Source organism: Chenopodium album, chromosome 3 (assembly GCF_948465745.1).
Source record: "Chenopodium album chromosome 3, dcCheAlbu1.1, whole genome shotgun sequence".
NCBI classification, from domain to species: Eukaryota; Viridiplantae; Streptophyta; class Magnoliopsida; order Caryophyllales; family Amaranthaceae; genus Chenopodium; species Chenopodium album.
Genome location: NC_137836.1, coordinates 78,834,520 through 78,856,300, shown reverse-complemented (window position 1 = coordinate 78,856,300; position 21,781 = coordinate 78,834,520). Strand labels below are relative to the sequence as shown.

The 21,781-nt window shown below is 34.9% G+C and overlaps 4 protein-coding genes across 4 annotated transcripts; 2 read left to right on the top strand and 2 right to left on the bottom strand.

Moving 5' to 3' along the window:
• Window positions 1–1,328: 1,328 nt before the first annotated feature.
• LOC145618138 (pumilio homolog 23-like) lies at window positions 1,329–7,573 on the bottom strand. Its single transcript, XM_081672933.1, has 11 exons — window positions 7,462–7,573; window positions 6,626–6,909; window positions 6,137–6,500; window positions 5,581–5,880; window positions 5,041–5,208; window positions 3,997–4,140; window positions 3,664–3,783; window positions 3,281–3,466; window positions 2,607–2,755; window positions 2,184–2,366; window positions 1,329–1,851 (listed from the first exon to the last, which is right to left on the bottom strand). The coding sequence occupies exons 2-11, from the start codon at window positions 6,895–6,897 to the stop codon at window positions 1,485–1,487; spliced, it is 2,253 nt and encodes a 750-aa protein (XP_081529059.1). The 5' UTR covers window positions 6,898–6,909; window positions 7,462–7,573; the 3' UTR covers window positions 1,329–1,484.
• A 679-nt stretch (window positions 7,574–8,252) lies between these two features.
• LOC145625456 (uncharacterized) lies at window positions 8,253–8,771 on the bottom strand. Its single transcript, XM_081678493.1, has one exon. The coding sequence runs from the start codon at window positions 8,769–8,771 to the stop codon at window positions 8,253–8,255; it is 519 nt and encodes a 172-aa protein (XP_081534619.1).
• A 2,567-nt stretch (window positions 8,772–11,338) lies between these two features.
• On the top strand, window positions 11,339–14,955 carry LOC145624355 (pectinesterase-like). Its single transcript, XM_081677372.1, has 2 exons — window positions 11,339–12,510; window positions 14,043–14,955. The coding sequence occupies exons 1-2, from the start codon at window positions 11,460–11,462 to the stop codon at window positions 14,732–14,734; spliced, it is 1,743 nt and encodes a 580-aa protein (XP_081533498.1). The 5' UTR covers window positions 11,339–11,459; the 3' UTR covers window positions 14,735–14,955.
• A 1,625-nt stretch (window positions 14,956–16,580) lies between these two features.
• On the top strand, window positions 16,581–19,602 carry LOC145618130 (pectinesterase 3-like). Its single transcript, XM_081672922.1, has 2 exons — window positions 16,581–17,819; window positions 18,787–19,602. The coding sequence occupies exons 1-2, from the start codon at window positions 16,739–16,741 to the stop codon at window positions 19,464–19,466; spliced, it is 1,761 nt and encodes a 586-aa protein (XP_081529048.1). The 5' UTR covers window positions 16,581–16,738; the 3' UTR covers window positions 19,467–19,602.
• Window positions 19,603–21,781: the final 2,179 nt, after the last annotated feature.

Sequence of the window (21,781 nt, the reverse complement as noted above, 5' to 3'; positions counted from 1 at the left end):
TTGCTCATCTTATGAGCAAATTGTGAAATGCTCATGAGCGTTTTTCATTTTCCTCATTGATGTAGTACCATTTCTATCAAATTTGCTCACCACTTTTGCTCATGAGAAAAAAAATGCTCACTGATGTGAGTGCTCTAATTAAAAAATGCAAGTTAAAGAAGTGAGACAACAAAAAAGTGTCTTTGACAAAAATGCTAATATTGTTCGTTAAGACAGCTGTATGATTGAGAAGTACAAGGAGTAATATATATGCAGCATTTTGATTCTGATTTCTGATAACCTAGCAAAATAAAATAACCTAAGATTATCAGAAAAGAAAAAGAAGCATGCATTAATTTATCACCCTTTTATAACTTCAAGAAAACTAAACTAACATTATCACGTGATAGATCACATGACTACCTCTGAGATTAATCAGATTATAGTAGTATTTAGTTAGTAGTTAATCCAATGGTCAGACTACAAACATGCATATAGTCAAACAAAGTAGCACATGATCCCACCTTCTTCAGATCCCCAAGAGTATACTAAGATTCTACTATTGGTATTTAACTAAACCTCTAATCACTTCATATGATTTGAGAGTGTATCTTTGTTCAATTAACTTGATTTATACTTACTAAAAACATGAAAGTCCAATGTAAGACCTTTGTTCTTGTTCTTGTTTTTGCACTGGTGTTGCTGTCATGGTCGAGTGGGGCGCAAGCAAGGTTACTTGGTGTCTCCTCTCAAACATTGAAACATCTTCGATCCGATATGAAGAAGCCCTTCAAGAAGGTAGACTCGAGTTTTCGAAGGATACCCCCAAGTAGATCGAATCCTACTCAAAACAAGTAAAGTCTGGTTTTAATTCTGATCAGGTCTTCAGAAAGAACAGTTGCATGCTTCTTAGTTGTCTCAGACAGTGTGTTTCTTGTTCTGTTTTTTTTGCTAGGTTGAAGCCTACACTTCATGGATGAAGGATGAAGGTTTACAATCCATAGTCTTATTAGTCTATAGTTTTGTAGAGTAGTATCTTTTTTGGTTTGTAATGGATAGCTTTAGCTTACTGTATATGATGAGCTTTTCTTATATCTCTAAAAACAAATTTTCCTGATATAATATAGTGAAATACCACAATTTTGCTGTCTCAAATCTCTTATGCTTTTGACAACATTTTCTGATGATATATGCTTATGACAACATTTTCTGATGATATTGAATTATACTCTCTCCAAGTTTCCATCCCAATTGTACATTAACAATGATTCATGACGCGAATACTAAGAGTGCATGCATTGTAGAATATGCTGTAAGAATTCTCAAAGCCAAGATCAACTATATTTAATTCATAAAACTTTCCAATGTCAAAATTTCCTAGATATTATTGTTACACAGAAAAAGGGAATTGTTAGTTTTGTTACAAAGATAATTTTCTACAAAAACAATTACAATACAGAGCAACAAAATTGTAAGCAGATGTAGCTGTTACAGCATCTGCAAGTTCAGGATTTGAGCTTCTTCTGAGAAGACTTTGACAGGTCATCTTTCTGGCGATGCTTACGCTTTTTCTTGTCAGCAGACGGTTTCTGTTTAACATCATTGTCACCCTGTTCTTTACCGGACTTTTTCTGTTTTTTAAGCTTCTTTGAAGAATCGGAGCTTGTGAATGATGCCAAGACAGTGTCAATCTCTTGCCTCATCTTCTTTATATTCGTTTGCTGGGTTGCTTTCTTAGAAAGATCAGTAGTAGGAGGATTCTTTTTTTCCCAGGAGACACTTTCTTCCTCAACAAATTCGGCTAAAAAGTCCTTGTAAACAGTGAGTTTAGACTTCTGTCTAGATCTCCATTGTTCGGGTTGTCTTGAGAAACTGGACAGGAGATGATAATAAAAATATTAAAAAAAATAAATCAGGAGCCAAAAAAAGGTAGAAATGCATCGGTCTTAAAAAATTCTCTTAAATGCTTGAGTTAAAGCTAATCTTAAATTCACAATTTCTGAACCAGATGGTCCAGCATGCTTAATTAAAATTGCTTTGCACTTCAACGACAAGGATCACAAGCATCGAATTTTGACTTGAGAAGCTTAAGCCAATCATATAGATTGCAGCCACATACTTAAACATTTTTTTTTCATAATTATGCTCCTTAATCAACCAAACATAATACTGGTCAAAGAATGAGAGGAGCTAAGCAAGCTTACCCATCGACATCAAGATTCCTCAAGAGAAGAGGACCCTGCCTTGTCTTAGAAAGTTCTTTCTGTACACCAAGCATATCAGAGACTATCACTTCTCTCAATGGAACATCGCTAGCATTAAAGCACTTTTCAACAGTGAAAGACCCCGATGGGTGCAATGCAAGCTCTCCAAAATGACCCTTCAACCTTCATAACATATACAGAAATGATGTGCTAATCAGAAAACTGGCTGGCTGAAAAATAAACAAAATGCTAACTCTACTATACACTTTGTTACTCAGTCTTCTATAGTTTACCTTTGGTCACAGCATAGAAATAGATAAAATTAAACAGAGAGCATCTTTATCATATTTTATTGAATATAGAATGCAACGTCAGGGAACAAGTGGATAATTAGTTCAACATAAAATAGGGCTAAGACTGTACTTGCTAACCAACTTCTTCTTCTGTTTTTCAGGAGCTTTTGAACCCAGAAACGCTTCAATAACACGTGCGCCTGCAGAATCTTTCAAAGCTTCCAGGACATGAGAGCTGTCCATTGATGTGATGCTTGTGATGTAAGGTTGTATACAGTCCTGCAATAAACAAGCTATACTGATTCAAGAACTTCACATACAAATTTCAGCTATGAAGGAATAAGGTTTCTTCCAAGTACTATGAAGACATAGCAATAATAATTTTTAAAAATTTGAAGGTTGTAAGAAATAAAAAGGTGAAGTTATAGATGATCATTATATTTGCTACATTACTACTCATTTATGCTTGCCATAATTAACTCAGGAGAGGGGAGGGGGGGGGGGGTGGATCTTATAGGCCTTCTGCACATAGCCTCACTAATGTATATACAATATAGAGATAATGACTAATGTATCTAGACCTCCCGAGTCCTACTTTCCTTAGCTTAAAGCTAAAAACAGTGCTGCAGTTGATGTTTTTCTTGTTTGGGAAACATTGCAATAGATTCTTGAATCTTTCTGAAAAGAACTACAAAGTAAATACAATGCATAGCATGAGAGAAGCATTTTCATCTAACATGCACTGTTATTTTCTCCAGATACATAATTGGCTGTATGAAGAAAAGAAAGCAGGAGGCTACATACACTTGGATATTTAAATAGTGATTGCAGAATTAGAGAGCCCATAACATGTACTCTACAGCCATTTGTCCAGCTCCAGTTTGCTTTATCCTTGGAGAATAAGTAATTATCAAGTAATAGAAATCGAGGTACAATACAATTCGGATCCTCATTAGCTATGATTACAGCAGCTGCAAGCTCCTTAGAGCACTGTCAGTCAAACAAAAAAAAAAAAAAAAACTATAATCAAATCTACTGAAGTGTAAATAAATTTTACAGGAAGGAAAACCATAATAAATTATTAGTGCACTGCTTAGACATAGTTGACATCATCATTGCTGCAGCTTGCTACAAAGCTACTGCAGCACAACATAAGATATACGAGACGCGCTCTGTGAAGTTTGTACCTTGTGCTCACAAGCATGGTGTCTCTGACTTGCTGCAATCAAAGATGCAACAACGCCTGCTCTTCCCATTTTCAGGAGATCCCTCATTCTGGGTCCAAGCTCCTCACATATTGCACCTACCTAGAGGATAACATGAATGAATTACGCAAGGTATACAACAAGAATTGCTACAAGACTTGGCATATGTTTGAGGGACTCAAGAAACAAAATGACAAGATATAGTTATCTGTCAAAAAGTAGAGGATGAGATTTTAACATTAATGCACAAGCATTTTATGCAGCACTATTGTAAGTCTGTAATTAATGTTCCATGTACAATAGAAAGTGACATACTTGATCTTGGTTTCTTGCATAAGATATTAAGGCTTGCACAGCAAAGTTGGCGTAGTGATGGCATGAAATATCATACAACGAACCCTTGAAGATTTTCATGAATATCTCATCATACAGAGTATCTGGAGCCACTTCCAATATGACCTGCAAAGTATGGCAGCTTTTTTCAATTAAAAAAGGAGGATGAAGGGAGAAATAAAATACACCCAGAAATAATATGTTTAAATCCTTCAATCTACCACCTACAATAAACCACACCTTTGCCTCCTAAAGAAGCCCGAAACAGTGAACACTATTGGATTCTTTCACTCAATTTCTTCAATATCCTATGAGCTTGGCTTAAACTGAACTGGTAATTTCTGATACAACCACTGACATGAAAGTATGTAGCAAGCTGCACAACAAGACAACATAGGCCAGGTTGCTAAATCCTTTGATAACTATCACTGTATCCAGCAGTGACAAAATGGGTACATTGCCATATATTGGGAAGAGGATGAGTATATAAAGGAAAAAGGAAAGAGGATGAAGAACGTATACAGGAAACACTAAAATGAAGTAAGAATTTATTGGTTCTGTACCTTACAAAATTACATTAAACTGAAAGTCTACTACAACTTAAACTGAAACAAATCCAAATAGGTAAAATCAGTTTCTACTCCCAAGCATGGGTGTATAAGAGGGCAAGCTAGGTGGCACCTTCTTATAGCAGATTTTTCAGTTATTAGTCCAGATTAATCTTAACTAAAGTTTAGTAACATTGCGAGTCACAAAGGATAACCAAGTCATTATAGTGGGTCTCTATCAAATAAGAAGAGTGGCATTTCTAACATTATTCATCTGTTTACCTTCTAACTTCTAAAATTTAGACAAAAGCTTAACATTTCAGTCACAAACACACAATTCTTGATTGATCCAGAAAGGAAAATAACTTTCAATCCGAATTGGATCCTATTAAAATCAAAATTAATAACAGTGGTATTTTGAAGCAAAAATTACTGTTCGTGAACAAAAATCCAATAATTTTCATACATAAAATCCTACCTCCATCAAATGGCTAAATGCACTTTCTTTTACCAAATCTCTGATGTTCTGAACCTCAGTTGTCTCTATGAAGTAACTTTGATCTGCTTTCTCCACATTGCAACCCATAATAACAGGAATGATACGGAGGAGCTCTTGCTCTTGTCCTGCTAACAACTTCAGAGCTGTCTGCACGGTACAGAATCCACAGAATTATGGAAAGTAGACAAGTAGGTTTCAAAAAAAAAATGGAAAGTAGACAAGTATTCAAGTTATAGAGTTGCAACTAGATAACTCTAACAGAATCATAGGCTATACAAATTTGCACAGACAGGTTGACAAGCAGCCAACAATTGAAGCTGTATAAAGTTTCCAGCCTTTTGCATGGAAAAGTCAGCTTTATTCAGGCTACCTGGCCATCTTAATCAGGTTTCCACATAAAATTCACACCAAATCAAGTTATCCTACAAAATGGGACAGAGCAAGAGGCCAAGAGGAATGAAAAAAAATATGGAATAACTAGTACTTCAGATTATAATGCCTAAGGCTCTTGGAACATACCTGCAGAACCAAACTGCTATACTGGTCCACTTGTAGGGCAGCAATATCGGTTGCGCTACACTTTAACATTTCAGACACAACAAACTCGAGTAAATCTGGAAACCCTTGATGGACAATCAGTGTCTCATTCTTGTGCTCTTTATCAGAATAAAGATTCAACCTTCGAGATAAAACCGTAGATGATTTAGCAGAATGGAACTCTGAATCCAATGGTACTCCTTTGCATAAACATAGAAGACTTCGGATCACATGAGATCCATGACAGTTGCACATAACAACTACAGGTTTTCGGACTATTTCCTGGCAAGTAAAAAGTATAATGATGCCTGTCAGTCAACAGAGAAATTAAAAAAAAAAATACTACAAAGTATACTTTGCATTGATAGCAACCATGTTACCTTGCACCATAACAAATCTAGAGAGCATATCAGCAAGAGAAAGAAGTATCATCAAGAAAAGGCAATAAAAAATAATAGCAAATGACAAAACTAGAAAATCCTTTTTGTTCAGCATAAGAGTAGAAATAAGGAGAAGAATAAAAGAAATAAAAGACTACCTGGCATAGCAAGGTTAAAGTATCTTTGATTAGATTGTAAAAGTCTTCATCTTGGAGATGACTAGATAAAGAATTGAGAGCCGTTTCTGCAACATGAGAGCCACACCTATCTATAGCAATCCGACCAAAATCCTTTGCACAACTACGGAGAAAACCACAAAGGTGGTCCGCGTCACAGCCATCCAACAATGTTTGCATAGTGTGACTGATAATATGGTCAGTCGCAAGTTCCATTTCTTTCCCTCTGCTTTCCTCCAAAGCATTACCACATACAACAGGACGCTCCTCCAACTCTACTTCACCACTTTCTAGTACATTCGCAATCTCAGAGAAGTATTTCACCGTTTCAGCATCTATCTGCTGCCTATGTGTATATTAGACTCATGTTAGCATTTCAGTAAGCACTCAAACACCAAACGAAATGGCAACAACAAGATACCACAAACATTATCATCTTAAAAGGTGAAAAGGTATGAACAGAACAGACACCTGATATATGAAGTCTCAGCATCCTCCGAAAAATCTTGCTTCTTTTGATATTTCTTATCTTTAAAAGCCCCATCAGATTCACTTCCATGGGAACCTTTAGACTGGTAACTCCCATCAGAATTTCCACGTCTCCCATCTGCCTTTCTCCGCATATTTCTACTTCTTCCCTGCCTAAAAACACCAACGTCTTCTCCAAATAATCGACAAGTCTCAACAACAGTATGATCCTTCGTCCTTCTAAGAGGTAAAGCTTTCGAACCAACAGCAACCATACGAACCCAAAGCTGCCACAGGACCATAATCAACAACAAGCATTTTAGCAAATTGACAAACCATAAGAAGTGTTCAACAACACAATAACCTCGGTTTCGGCGCATAAATTGTTTCAAGTTCTTTTAATGTAACTCTTGTTATCAATTCAACACAAATTTGGAAGCCTACAACTATACCTAAGTAATAAGTATCACCACACTCCTAACCTTACCTGCCACAGAACCATATTTCTTAGTCATTTGAGCATTTCAGCGAGACAATAAGCATTCGACTCGGCTCATGTGCTCAATTAGGGTTAAAAATTGCAACATATTAGCAACCAAATTTGAGTCATTCAACAAATTAGGCTCAAAATATCACATAAATTCCTTTTCGTTTAAATATCAACGTAAAATGCACATATCAATGTTCTAGCAATTAAATTAACAACTTCAGCAATAATAATAAAATCTTAACCCTAAATTGACTATACTGCCAATTAAATTTATGGTATTGTGAAATTAAACCATATATTGAGAAGGAAATTAATATTCGATGGTTAATAGGAAGAATAAACATCATACCTCAGAAGTTGCTTCAATGGAGGAGAGAAAGCTCAGAGGCCGCTTCAATGGCGAATTCAGAGTACGTTTCAGTGGAAAAGAGAGAGAAGTGCAGCGCAAGTGAAAAGCTTCAGGAAAATGGAAAAGAAGGTTAATGATACGAGTACAGAGAAGGGTCAAAACCACACCCGAGTACCCGACCCACCCAATTCAAAATCCACCCGAAAAATATACGATATAAATTTCAACTTGTATGGATACAATAATTTTAACTTAATCTGACCCGACCTTATCGAACCTAACCCAAAGCAATTGAATTGACACATTGAGTTGTTAGACACCGGTTTGCACGTTCGTGTTAGCCCACAAACAATACACTTCCGTAGCCCAATCCAACACAAACCAAACAAAACTCTTAAATGATAAAGCCACTCTTTAAGCAGAAATTGAGCAACAATTTTGTGATGCAGTCGAATCAATTAAATACTCGTATCAAGAAGGTATCAATTACAATATTATCTAACAATTGGACTGCTCATGTAAAATGCAAAGTATACAATTTTGACATATTATTTGTTAGATATAAAATATTGCAAAGTTGCACATAACATTTAACGAAGGTAGTACTTATTTTGTTTCAAATAAGATGATACCTTTTTTTATTTTAATTACATTTGTTGATGTATATATTTAAGTCTAAATATCTCTAATTATTGTATCATAAAAAAAAATCTCTAATTATCAATAAGTACAAATTATAAAATTTGAAATTTTAATTTTTTTTTTTTTTTGAAACCCGTCGAGCAATTTTATTAATCAAGTGCTAAAAGATCCGATAGTACATAGGGGGTAATCATCGAAGGACAATGATTTACCCAAACTTGCTCATCCCCGAAGGGCACTAACTTGGCTAGATGATGGGCTACAAAGTTGCCCTCACGTTTTACATGTGACCAAGCAAAATAATTCAAGGCAAAACTAACATGAAGAATGTCCTCAAGCACTATATCAAACTCAGAGAAGTACACAGCTGCACTCGAAAGCCTATTGACCAGCACTTGGCAATCATATTCGAGTACCAAGTTCTCAGACCCAAGCCGTTTTGCAAGCTTGATAGCAAACAACAAAGCTCTGCCTTCTGCTACTTCAGCAGGCCATTGAGCTCTCACTCGTCTAACTGCAAAGAAGATAACCTCCCCTTTGTGGTCCCTCGCCACCACGCCAAGCCCTACCCAACCTTCATTTGCTAGGCATGCATCGGCATTAACTTTAATTAAGCCCGTGGGAGGAGCAGTCCACTTCGAGGCACTCTTCCTTCGTCGAGGCTGCATCGGTTTATAAATCATGTTATTAGATTTCCCATATTCCTCGCACAACCTGTCCAGACGAGAGAGAAGCACTCCATTTGGGGTGGCTGTCCATTGAATACCCAAAGATTTCGCATGACAACTACGTTTTTTTATCTATAAATCACAAAATTACTCAAGTAGTAGGGTTTGTAAATAGTGTCAAAAATCAAAACATGTTGTTGATGTTTAAAGGTTTTGATGATGAGGAACTTAAGTTACAGCAAACTAATATCATAAAGACTTTTCAAGTGTTTGTTTAGCCTAGGTGAAATTGATCTTGGAGATGGAAGAAGTAACTGAAGATGAGAAGACTTGAAGGAGTTCTTTATCAAGAAAGTTATTCAATATAAAAGAAGAGTTCCCTAACAGGAGCTAAGTTCCCTCACAGGAACGTTCCTTTACAGGAACTTGAAGATTGCTGACTAAGGTCTTTGGAGGAACTTAGTAAGCGTGGAGCCCAAGTAAACCTACCAGAACAAGAGCGCAGCGCAACAATGTTTTAGTTAAGATTTTATCTTCTAAGATTCATTGTTAAATATGTTAAGTAGGATATGCATGAAATTTATTAGAAGCGTGACAATTGCTTGGCAAATAAATTAAAATCGGAAAAGATAAAAGATAGAAATAGAAAAAGATTTTCTTTAAATATTTATCTTTTTTAAATCAGTTTGTTAAAAAGATATTATGCTTTTTAACTCAATATTTCTATCTTATTTTCTGAAAAGATTTTCTACAAAAGATTTATTTAAAAACCGTGTTTTAAAATAAGTTAAGTTTTACTTATTTATCTTTATGAAAACCTACTTTCCATACAAGTAATACTTGTATAAATAGTAGAGAATAATAGGAGTTTAGGTTTTTGTGAGTTTTATGCGTGAAGAATTTATAGAGCTACAATCGTGTAAGTTTGCCAAGCTTTTCACATTGTCATATTAGTTTCGGGTTTCATGCATAGCTTGCCTATCATATACTAGGTGTTTGTACTTGTAATTGGTTGGGGTTATTTGGGTGAGAGAGTATTTTTATTATTGCATACAGTGAGAGAGCTTCTAGTGAGAAGGGGAAGATTTGTACTTTGGGAGTACGAGTGAGTTTGAGTGTGGGACTCAAACTGGGTAGAACAAGGTGTTGTTTTGTAGCAAGTTTATTCAAGAACTTGTGAGTAGAGGCTTAATTATAATAGGTTGTAACTTGGTGTTTGCCCTATTATAGTGGAGATATTTGTGTTTGAAATCCCTAAGGTAGGGTCGAGGTTTTACTTCTAGTTGGGCACTAGAAGGTTTCCTCGTAAAATCCTGTGTGCTTTGTTAGTTCCTATTCTGTCATGTTTTATATTTGCAAAATTAGTAATTAGGAACTTAACTACAATTCACCCCCCCTCTTGTAGTGTTCATCTCAATTAACACAAGTCATCTAATTTAGAATCGAAGAAGTATAAAACAAGAAAAATGAAGAACACTATTGGCTTAGGTCTTAGGATGCAATGTAAGTTATGTCTAGCTAGTTAATAATTATTTGAATAAGTAATGTTGATTTTGTGAATAATTATTTGAAGACTTTGTCGAAAAAATTAAAACAATGTGATCTCCAAGTTACCAAGTAGAACTGTAGAAGCCCTAGAAGGGACAAATGAAGTATGAAGTTTTTGTTAAAAATACACAACCTTATTTTTATCATGTCTTTCTAATTTAATCGAATTATTCCTAATTTGATGCTTTAGGAAAAGAAAAAGGTATGGTTTGATTCTTAAAAACGTGAATTATTGTTTTATTTAAGTTTCTTTAGGTTGTCGGTTCCCAACTTTTTACTCTAATAATTTGTACGATAAATGCTTTTTCGACTAAAATAAGTTTTTAGTGGAGGTGGTAAAGCAAAAAGACTCCTTATTGGTTGTCCACAAGAGATTTTGTTGGATTATCCTAACAGAGTAACAGTTAAGTTTATATTTTTACTTTTAAAACATTAACATTTCTGATTTCTAAGTGTTATAACCTAGGTACAATAACGAACATGCATGTATAATTGTATAAACGTACCAAGCCACTTAATTGTCAACCATGCATGCATGCATGCATTAACATGTCGAATATGGATTAGAATTAAGATTATAGCAAGATATTATTAATAGTTTATAGCGGATTATTATTAAACTAACTATAAGTGGAGTATTAGAATTAATAACATTAGTACTTTGTATGACTCAATTACTACGTATTTTATTAGAGGTTCTCAACGACATAGTTTAACCTTGATTGATTCCTAAGAATTCGAATTAGTTTCTATTTTTATTAAAGTTTATTAAGGGGCTAAATTATTAAAATTTGAACATGTATATGTATATATGAATTTATTTGCAGTATTATTTGTGAGATATATCAATTCTTTGTTGCAATAATAAGAAGTGGAGGTAGTATATTAACATAGTTATCATATTGCTTTATTACGGATGTAGTATCTAATTAACTTAAATACACTCAATTATTGATCCAAATATATATATATTGAGCATCTTATTATTGTCAATATTACTTTTGAAAAGTACTTTAAACGATCATAAAATTCCTATAATATATATATCTCCCCATCTATACTACCTCTTTCCCATCAAAACAACCACAACCTTCTTATCCTTTTCTCACTAAACATTCAAGCTAGAGAAAAGTCATAATCATGAAACAATTATCTAAACAGCACAAGAAACTACTCTTAATAGGCCTTCTTTCTTCCCTCTTACTCATAGCCACCACTGTCGGTGTCGGCATTGGAGTAAGATCATCTCACCAAAGAGACAATAACAACCCTAGACTCACCCCCGAAACACATTTGGTTCTTAAATCTTCGTGTAGTAGTACTCGATACCCTGACCTTTGTTACTCGGCCATTGCTTCCGCTCCTTCCACCACCACTTCCAAAATCTCTTCTCAGAAGGATGTCATTGCTGCTTCCTTAAACCTAACTACTCGGGCCGTGGAGCATAACTACTTCACAGTCGAAAACCTCCTCACGACACGTAAGAATCTTACGGTTCGTGAGAGGAATGCCCTACATGACTGTCTGATTTCTATAGATGAAACCCTGGATGAGCTCAGGATGACCTTACAGGACCTCCTGAGCTACCAGCATAATAACAATAACAATAATAATAATAATAAACACGATAAGTCCTTAAAGGGCTACGCGGATGATATGAAGACACTCATATCAGCCGCCATCACCGATCAAGAGACTTGCCTAGACGGATTCTCCCATAATGACGCGGATAGGCACGTGAGGGACACGCTCCAAAGCGGGCAAGTCCACGTGGAAAAAATGTGTAGTAACTCCTTAGCCATGATCAAGAACATGACCGACACGGATATGGCTGCCGCGACAGCCACTAAGACGAACTCGAGGCAGCTTTATGAAGAGTTCGGTTGGCCACATTGGATGTCAAGTGTGGATAAAAGGATCCTCCAAGAGGGACCTACAAAGGTGGATGCCGTGGTGGCGGCTGATGGGAGTGGTGATCACCGGACAATAGGCGAGGCGGTGGCGGCTGCCCCGGTAAAGAGCAAGAAGAGGTATGTGATAAGGATCAAAGCAGGAGTGTATCATGAAATTGTGGATGTTGGTAAGAAGAAGACAAATCTTATGTTTATCGGAGAAGGAAGAACTAATACTATTATTACTGGAAAGAAGAATGTAATTGATGGCAGCACCACGTACGATTCTGCTACAGTTGGTAAGCACATAAAACAACTTTTTTTTTTTTTTTTTTTTTTAACACATTTTTACACTATTTACAAACTACACATTAACTAACTTTTGTGATTTATAACTATGATAAAACATAGTCAAATGGGTTCTTGTTTGAATCGTCTCAATGTTTATTTCATTTACATTTAATTTTATAATTTTACAATGTCGTAAATTAAAGATATTAATAATTAATAAAATAGTGCATTGAAAAAAAAAATTGGTACACGCATTGACAGGTGTAATAATATAATGGTGTCAACTAAATAAAAATGGAGGTAGTTAGGACTCGGTACTCCACATATTGTCCCCATGTTATATTTTGCAATTTGCATGGCAAAAAGAAGAATATGATGTTTTTTTCTTACTTTTTTTTTAAAGAAGAATATAATAATGTGGATAAAGAAATGGAATGTCATTTACTTTAAAATTTTTATTTAGATTGGTGGCATACCCATGCATGCATGTATATATATTGCAAATACAATGATTTAGAATAAAGTAATACATTATTAAAGAAAAAAAAAATTATATATGGTTGTTTTGTGATAAATGGAAGGACTGATAATTAAAGTATTTTATTTCAATCACAATATTACTTTGGACCATTTTTTTTAATAAATTTATAAGTGAAGTAATTTTCATGTGATGGAGTCCTATTATATTCATCTTGACACATACATGCAAATATACTTTTGTAATAACATTTTTTTTTTAATAATTTTGTTCTAAAGATATTATAATGCAATTAATTAAAAAAATAATGGAGGAAACACTTTAATAGCTTGGTACAGGTTGAATCACTAGCTGTAATGAGTCATTATCGTGCACTATTAATGGCTTTATTTCCAATTTTATGATAAACGATATTTTGAATTGGCTATCTCAATCCATTTAGCTCGAATATGACACATGCTTATGTTAATTGCAATTTATTTCCACATTTTGTCCTCTCTCTTTCTTATAATCAATTTTCGGTTGAATAGTATATAAATGGACCAAAATTTTATTCAATATAATGTTTGTACGATGACGATTTTAATTTTGACATGTACTAATGTTGAAATTATAGTACGTATGGTTGAATTTTCTCACCTCTCTGTCTATAATCTTTAATACCAAGAGTAAGATTATCCTTGAAAATTTGAAAAATCATAATTGCATATACTATTCGGCTAAGCTATTCCCATTCATATTTTATAAAAAGAAGTATATTTCATGAAATAAAGAAATTAAGTTAATTATTACCTAGCTTAAAAAAGAGAATCTCAAAAGTAAGACTCCAATTAATTTATTTCAAAGTGATGATCTTAATTGATTTTCATGTCTTATTAGTCCTTTTCACTACTTTAATAATAAGCTAGTTAATTGATGACGATGCTAATTAATTAGAATGTATCATCAATTAGTACCATAAATAAAGTTGCAAATTGAAAAAGAAGCAAACAGCATTATGAAATTGTCACTATTACTCTATAGACTCTCTAATAATTAACTTGATTGAGCATTGCATTGCAGCGATTAATGGAGAAGGTTTCTTGGCGCGAGACTTGACCTTTCAAAACACCGCCGGTCCATCAAAGCACCAAGCAGTAGCACTTCGTGTAGGAGCTGACCTCGCAGCATTCTACCAATGTGACATCTTAGCATACCAAGACACATTATACGTCCACAAAAGTAGACAATTCTACGTCAAGTGCCTAATTGCAGGCACGGTAGACTTTATATTTGGTAACGCGGCAGTTGTGTTCCAAGACTGTGACATCCATGCACGTAAACCAAACCCGAACCAAAAGAACATGATCACGGCTCAATCAAGAACAGACCCTAATCAAAACACCGGGATTGTGATCCAAAAATGTAGAATTGGAGCCACTTCGGACTTACTAGCCACGAAAAATAGCTTTCCGACGTATCTTGGTAGACCATGGAAAGAATATTCTAGGACAATAATCATGCAATCATCTATAAGTGATGTGGTTCATTCAGCAGGGTGGCATGAATGGGAAGGTGACTTTGCACTTCAAACTTTGCATTATGGAGAGTATAAAAACTCCGGTCCAGGAGCCGACACTTCGAAACGTGTACAATGGAGGGGTGTTAGAGAACTTACTGATGTCGCCGAGGCTCAACAATACACTCCAGGGAATTTCATTGCTGGAGGAAGTTGGTTAGCCTCCACTTCTTTCCCTTTCTCTCTTGGTCTCTAATGAACTATTTTACCATTCAATGATTCGATTTGATCAGCATAAACTTGTACTTCGTATTTGTTGTTGTGTTAGTAGTTGGTTGAATGCAAGGGTTAAGCGCCTAAGCTAAGGAAATAAATAGGGCATGTTTGTTTCTAGTTTTCTACTTGTTAAAGGAGTTGATCATATAAAATGATGTATTAATCTACTTGTTAAAGGAGTTAATAGTAATGTTCGTTCAACCAAGATAGAAATGTTTAATTTTACAACTTTTTATAATCCGTTAAAATGTTTGAAACCATTGAATGAATTGGATTGGAACTTATATGTTGTTCAAACTTTATAGATCCGATGTAATAGTTAAGCCCTTTTTAAAAAAATGAGAGGAGGGCAAAGGATATAAGAGGATCCTCATGTGATCTTTATATATTCCTTTAATATATTAAGTAAAGTAGAGGTTATATTTTTTATTTATATTTCACAAGATTAAAAAAATTTCGACCTAACGCCCAAGTCACACACTAACTATACAAACAATATAATATAACTAGGTTAGGTCCCGTGCCATGCACGGTAATTTCTATTATTCAAATTAACATTATAATTTTAATATGTTATCTTTTTTATCATATCAGTTGAATGCTGAATAAATAAAATTAAAAAAAAAAAACACTAAGAATAATCAACATGTGTTGAACTTGGCAGTATTATTGAAGTGTCCACAGGTAATTATAGATTATAAATTGATTAAAATTTAGATCATAAATTATCCAAGGAAATAACAAAAATATCATTTGTTGATTTTATATTTGCATTTCATTGTAAAAATTTGTAGCTTCCATTACATAATTTTTAAAATAAATAAATTCAAGAAAAAATATGATTTTTTTAAGGGAAAAAAAAATATATGATCGTGTTGTTTCCTCAAACAAAAAAAATGATCTTCTAATAAACGTAGTACATAATTAATATATACCTTCCCAAAATACAAAAAGCTTTATATTTCACAAATTATGTTAATATTATATATTTTCCCAAAAAAGAACCTTCATATTTCACAAATTATGTTAAGTTTTTATTTTATTTTTTTATTTTTTTATTTTTTTGCTTAAGTTATAATTGTTAGTACTTTTTTTTTGGAAGGATACATCATACATCAAATCTTCTATTATACTCTATAAGTAATTATTATAATATATATGTAAAGATTTGTTACTTAAATATAATTTATTTATTTTTTAAAAAAAAAACTAAGGACACACCAAGAGATGACACGTGTCATTGCTGGTATGTCTTTTATTATATAGTTATTGATTGATTATCAAATTAAAGAAGTACAAACTAGAAACCCGAAATATCGCTCGGGCCACACACTAGCTAGTTTATAATTTAATTACTACGTACAAGCATAGCGTTGAGATCATTAAATCACTTGTACAATTTCTCATATACATATAACACATTAACACTGAGAATGACATGTTCGTTGATAATAGCGTGAACTGCTTATGATAAGTACAACTATAGCTAGGCGCCTAGGCATATAGCTTTGAGATTATTAAATTACTTGTACAACTGCTCGTATACATATATAACACATACATTAACACTAAGAAAGTAAGAATGACATGTTTATTGTTATCTAAGTAATCTAACACATAAGTTCATAAATACAACTATACGTCTATAGCTTTGAGATTATTAAATTACTTGTACAATTGTACGCGTACATATAACACGTCTAATTATAAGCCACAAACACCAGTATATGGCCAACCCCAAATTTGTTTCCGCGTAAATGCACTTCACTACCCATCCAATTTTCCAATTTGCAACTGTATGTCTGTTTAATGACCCTATCTTCTAGCTGTTATATTTGTATCTACCCGCCAAAAACAGCAAAAACACAAATCTCCCCTTCTTTTTTTCTGTCTACATTATTATTCCCTTGTTACTTTGTTAGTAGTGTATTGTATATTAGTAATCTAATTCATTAAAAATCCAAACATCTAAAAAAAATTAATTATGGATAGAAGAAAATCCTTTAAAGGATATGGTAAGGTAGAAGAAACAGAAGAAGCAATATTCCAAAAAAAATTAAAAAAAAGAAGCATAATCATTTTCATCTCCATCATCATCCTCCTCGCCGTCGTCATCACCGCCGCGGTTGCAGGAGTCATACTATCCCGCCAAGGCACGGATGACGACGGCGATAAGGCACCTGCACCTCCTTCTCCATCTCAGTCACTAAAAGCCGTATGCTCAGTGACTCAGTACCCTGACACTTGCTTCACCTCTTTATCTCCTCTTGTCTCCAACTCTACTACTTTTAGTAGTATTAGTCCTAGTTCACTCTTCAATCTTTCTCTTCAAGTGGCAAAACACTCGGTTTCGGAGCTTCGTTTGATACTCCCGAAGCACCTGAACGACACCGTTTTGGCTAAGGCGTTGAAGGATTGTGGTGAGTTGTTTGATGATGCTGAGGATCAACTCCGAGAATCATCGGAGTTGACATTGTCGAGTAAGAAAGGGAATGATCTTAGGACGTGGCTTAGTGCTGTTTTGACTGATCTTGATAGTTGTGTGGAAGGCGTGTCGGAGATCAATGGAACGACGTCGTTGGTTGAGGATTTACAATTTAAGATGAAGAACGCTACTGAACTAGTGAGTAATAGTTTGGCTATTGTGAGTAAAGTTGGATCTATTTTGGGTAAGTTTAAGGATATTTCTAATAGTAAGGTTCCTTTCCATTTAAGGAAACTTCTCCGGAGTGATGGGAATAATCAAATGTTTCCTGAGTGGGTGGGGTCCGTTGAGAGACGGTTGTTATTAGGGGAAGGTGAGGAGGAGGGGGGAGCGGACGCGGTGGTGGCTAAGGACGGGAGTGGGCAGTATAAGACGATAACGGAGGCAATAAAGGCGGTGCCGTTGAAGAGTGTGAAGAGGTATGTGATATATGTGAAGGAAGGAGTGTATGAGGAGAATGTAGTGTTGAGTAAACATGTTTGGAATGTGATGATGTATGGTGATGGAATGGATAAGAGTGTTGTTTCTGGTCATTTGAATTTTATTGATGGCACTCCAACCTTCTCTACTGCTACATTTGGTATGTAACATCTAATTCTAATTTTGAGTTGAACTTCTTAATATTATATAATGATTGCATTTAAATAATACATATACACATGATATATTATCACCGTTTTGGTTATCAATTTTCAGATTTTGGTATTGAATTTCATGTGTTATGTCAAATGTTAATTTAATTCGATATCAAGAAATCTAGTTAGTCATGACAGAAACATGCTTGAGGTCTATAATTATTACTTGAACAATATATTTTCAAGATTTTCAGAGTCTTGTACAATTTCTTGCTCACAAGGCCGGATAGTACTCCATGTAAACTTTTGATAGACATACGTGAAGTACTTTGTAGATGTTTAATAACACTACGTATGCTAGTATATGTTTTGCTAGGAAACTAATCATAGTTAATTGCTCCGTAGTTAGTTTAAGGATCTTAATTTAATCTACTTCATTCAATCAGTTTACAGTAATTGACCATATTTTGGATCATTTATATGGATGTTTAATGAGTTAGAAGAAAGTTGAAAAGCAAATAGTGTTACGTTAAGTTGGCCACAATTGAAGGCGATTAAAAAATGATTCATAGAATCATAGTATGTTAGCATTAGTGAATGCCATGTGGTTTGGGTCAGCAACATTATGTCAATTTTTTGGACATTATTATGCAACATCAATCTGAATTGAGTGTCTTCTGTATTTATGGCCGTGGCCTAAACATACATGTGCCCGTCAATTTACACTAGCCTCGGCAACAGGGTATATCTTGAAGGCGGATTTAAAATTATTAAATTGATTGAATGCTAACTAATTATAAATTATATGTATTCTCATTTATACCTTTCATTTTATATTTAACATGTCATATCATATTTAACATGTCATATTTTTCTCCATGTACCTAACAAGCGGCTAGGCCCTAACTCATACAATGATTACTTGATTAGTATAATACTCATTAGCTAAAGACTAATAATGTTAATGTATAGCTATTGCCGGAAAAGGATTTATTGCCAAGGATATGGCCTTCAAGAATACGGCGGGAGCTGAGAAGCATCAAGCAGTGGCCTTACGGTCTCAATCGGACCAATCAATCTTCTACCGTTGCTTGTTTGATGGATTTCAAGACACCCTCTATACACACTCCTATCGCCAATTCTATCGAGAATGCACCATCACAGGAACCATCGATTTTATATTTGGTAACGCGGCTGTAGTGTTTCAAAATTGTAAGATCCAGCCTAGACAACCAATGGCCAAACAATTTAACACCATAACGGCCCAAGGTAAGAAGGACGTTAACCAAAACACTGGGATCTCGATCCAAAAATGCACCATCTCGGGTTTGGGCCAGATGACAGCCCCAACTTACTTGGGCCGGCCTTGGCAACAATACTCCACTACATTGGTCATGCAATCTATTATTGGGCCTGTTTTAAGCCCATTGGGCTGGATAGGATGGGTCAATGGAGTTGATCCTCCTTCGACGATTTATTATGCTGAGTACCAAAACACTGGGCCTGGAGCTGATCTTAGCAAGAGAGTTAAATGGGCCGGATTTAAGCCCGATATTACAGCTGATGAGGCCTCGAAGTTTACAGTGGGCAACTTCATTGATGGGAGTTCTTGGTTAACAAGCACTGATGTGGCCTTCGAGAAAACATTGTAAACAGTAAACATGTCATTATCTTTCTTTTTATTTATAATTAATCTTGATGTAAAAAAGAGTATATAACTAAATATGTAAGTTGGATAACAGACATAACACTCTTTAGAAAGCACATGAAAGTTTACAAGGAATGAAACATTAAGCTTAGAGGTGTCAAAACCACAACCGACCTGATCTAAAATCAATTTGAAAAATATCCGATTCAAATTTTGACTCTTGTGGAATTTAACATGATTCAATTTAAAAAATTGAACTGACCCAACCCGATGTCATCGTACCCGATTCGAATTGACACCTCTAATTAAACTCATCAACTCCTAGAAACATTCCCTCCAAACTCAAATAACCGTCAAGTACAAACTTGCAACCTATGTTATATGAAATCGAGCTAGTGTTGACACAGGTTTGTGTTCAAGTGTCAAAATTGACAAAACTGTGACATTTTTTCATGATTATAGTCCAAAATGAAGTGTTGGAATGTCGATGATTTGACATTTTGACATGAGTACTTGAGTTAAAATGAAGAGTCAATAATACAGCTTGCAACGACTATTATTTAAGAGTCAATAATGTCTCTTTGTGTTTTATCTTGATTACAATCATGTCAAATATTACTGTAATCACTAATTATATTAATTGATTCTTGTATATCATATAGTGAACCATAAAGACTGTATTACAATGAATATGATTCAAGTTTTTTTTTTTAAATATTTTTTTTAAACATTCTTTTTATCATAACTCTATTACCGAGAATCCGTATATAATGCACTCCCTTCGTGTTATAAATAAGTGTTACAATTTTTTTATTTATTTATTTTTTAATTTTAAACAATTTGACCCAACACGCTTGCCGATTCATAACTTTGACCCCTAATTTATCTAATTATATGTTAGTAAAATCATAGAAATTTTATAATATAATATGAAAGTTTATACTATAACGAATCCAGTAATGTCTTATACGAGTACAATAACATTTGTTTTTCATATGTTTGTAAAACAATCAAGTCAAGGTCATTATAAAAAAGTCAAAATGTAACACTTATTAAAACACCGTGAGAGTATTACATACGGAGTACCACCTTGTGTGAGTTATGTCTCAAATTTTAAAGGGGGTTGTTAAACGTCGCTCCAATTTTACAGGGTAACGCTCGCATTTTGACTTGAAGTTCCAATTTTAGCACTAACATTAAATAATAATAATAATAATAATAATAATAATAATAATAATAATAATAATAATAATAATAATAATAATAATAATAATAATAATAATAATAATAATAATAAGGTTGCTTGGAGGTCCCGCTAGTTCCGATACTGGTTTCAGTGGTGACCTTGTGATGCAGAGGGTGACCAAGACAATTGTCCTTATGGATAATGTCGCTATGCTTGATGATCCTCAGTGTGAACTGTTGTTACTTAGGGCATGTACTGGAGTTTCAAAACTCTACTTTGCATTACGTACTTGTCCTCCTAGTACTTTTGAGGTAGCTCAGCGCACTTTTGATGGAGCTCTTCGATCTTCCTTGGAGCGTATTGTTACCGCTTCGGGGCCTGGGTTTGGTGATTGGCAGTGGTGGCTTGCCACCTTACCATTTGCGTTTGGAGGGCTTGGTGTTTATTCTGCAGGTGATGTTCGTCACTATGCTTTTCTTGCTTCTCGGTTGCAGTCTGCTGGGTTGCAGACACAACTTCTTCGGCATGCTGGCATTGTTGGTCTTGGACGAGCCTTTAAGGATGCGTTGTGTTTGTTTAATGGAACAGTGGAGTCTGACATTTTGAGTAATCCTAGTGAGGTCGCTGCCCCTAAACACATGAAGAAATTGGCAGATATGTATTTCACAAAGATTACCGCTTCTGCAGAATCTGCTTATTCTTTAACTCCTCGACAATCAGCATTATGGAAATCACAGCAGGGTGATCATACCTCAGCTTGGCTTCGGGCGGTTCCTATTTCGGGGTTGGGTCAGACGATGAACGCTAAGACTTATCGATGTGTGTTGTCCTATCGGTTGGGTGTTCCTTTATTCTCTGTCTCGACGTCGTGCTCTGCTTGTTCGAGGGTTTTTGCTGGAGATATTTTCGGCGATCACGCGGTGTCTTGTGCTGGTATTGTGGGTATTAAACATCGGCATAATGTCGTTCGGGATACCCTTATTGATGTTTGCTATCGTTCTGGGATTTCGGCGAGAAAGGAGGTTGACATTGGGTTGGCTGGAGGGAACGACGAGGCCCTCAGACCTGCGGATGTGTTACTTTATTCATGGGATCGTGGTCGCGATGTCTGTGTTGATTTGACAGGGTCTTCT

Excerpts from the sequence above, each read along its gene's own strand:
- LOC145625456 (XM_081678493.1), bottom strand. The coding sequence starts at position 8,771 with ATGCAGCCTCGACGAAGGAAGAGTGCCTCGAAGTGGACTGCTCCTCCC.
- LOC145624355 (XM_081677372.1), top strand. The coding sequence starts at position 11,460 with ATGAAACAATTATCTAAACAGCACAAGAAACTACTCTTAATAGGCCTT. Across the intron at positions 12,511-14,042 it reads GTACGATTCTGCTACAGTTG|CGATTAATGGAGAAGGTTTC; the intron begins GTAAGCACATAA and ends ATTGCATTGCAG.
- LOC145618130 (XM_081672922.1), top strand. The coding sequence starts at position 16,739 with ATGGATAGAAGAAAATCCTTTAAAGGATATGGTAAGGTAGAAGAAACA. Across the intron at positions 17,820-18,786 it reads CTTCTCTACTGCTACATTTG|CTATTGCCGGAAAAGGATTT; the intron begins GTATGTAACATC and ends GTTAATGTATAG.
- LOC145618138 (XM_081672933.1), bottom strand. The coding sequence starts at position 6,897 with ATGGTTGCTGTTGGTTCGAAAGCTTTACCTCTTAGAAGGACGAAGGAT. Across the intron at positions 6,501-6,625 it reads GCTGAGACTTCATATATCAG|GCAGCAGATAGATGCTGAAA; the intron begins GTGTCTGTTCTG and ends ATATACACATAG. Across the intron at positions 4,141-5,040 it reads CATTTAGCCATTTGATGGAG|GTCATATTGGAAGTGGCTCC; the intron begins GTAGGATTTTAT and ends CATACTTTGCAG.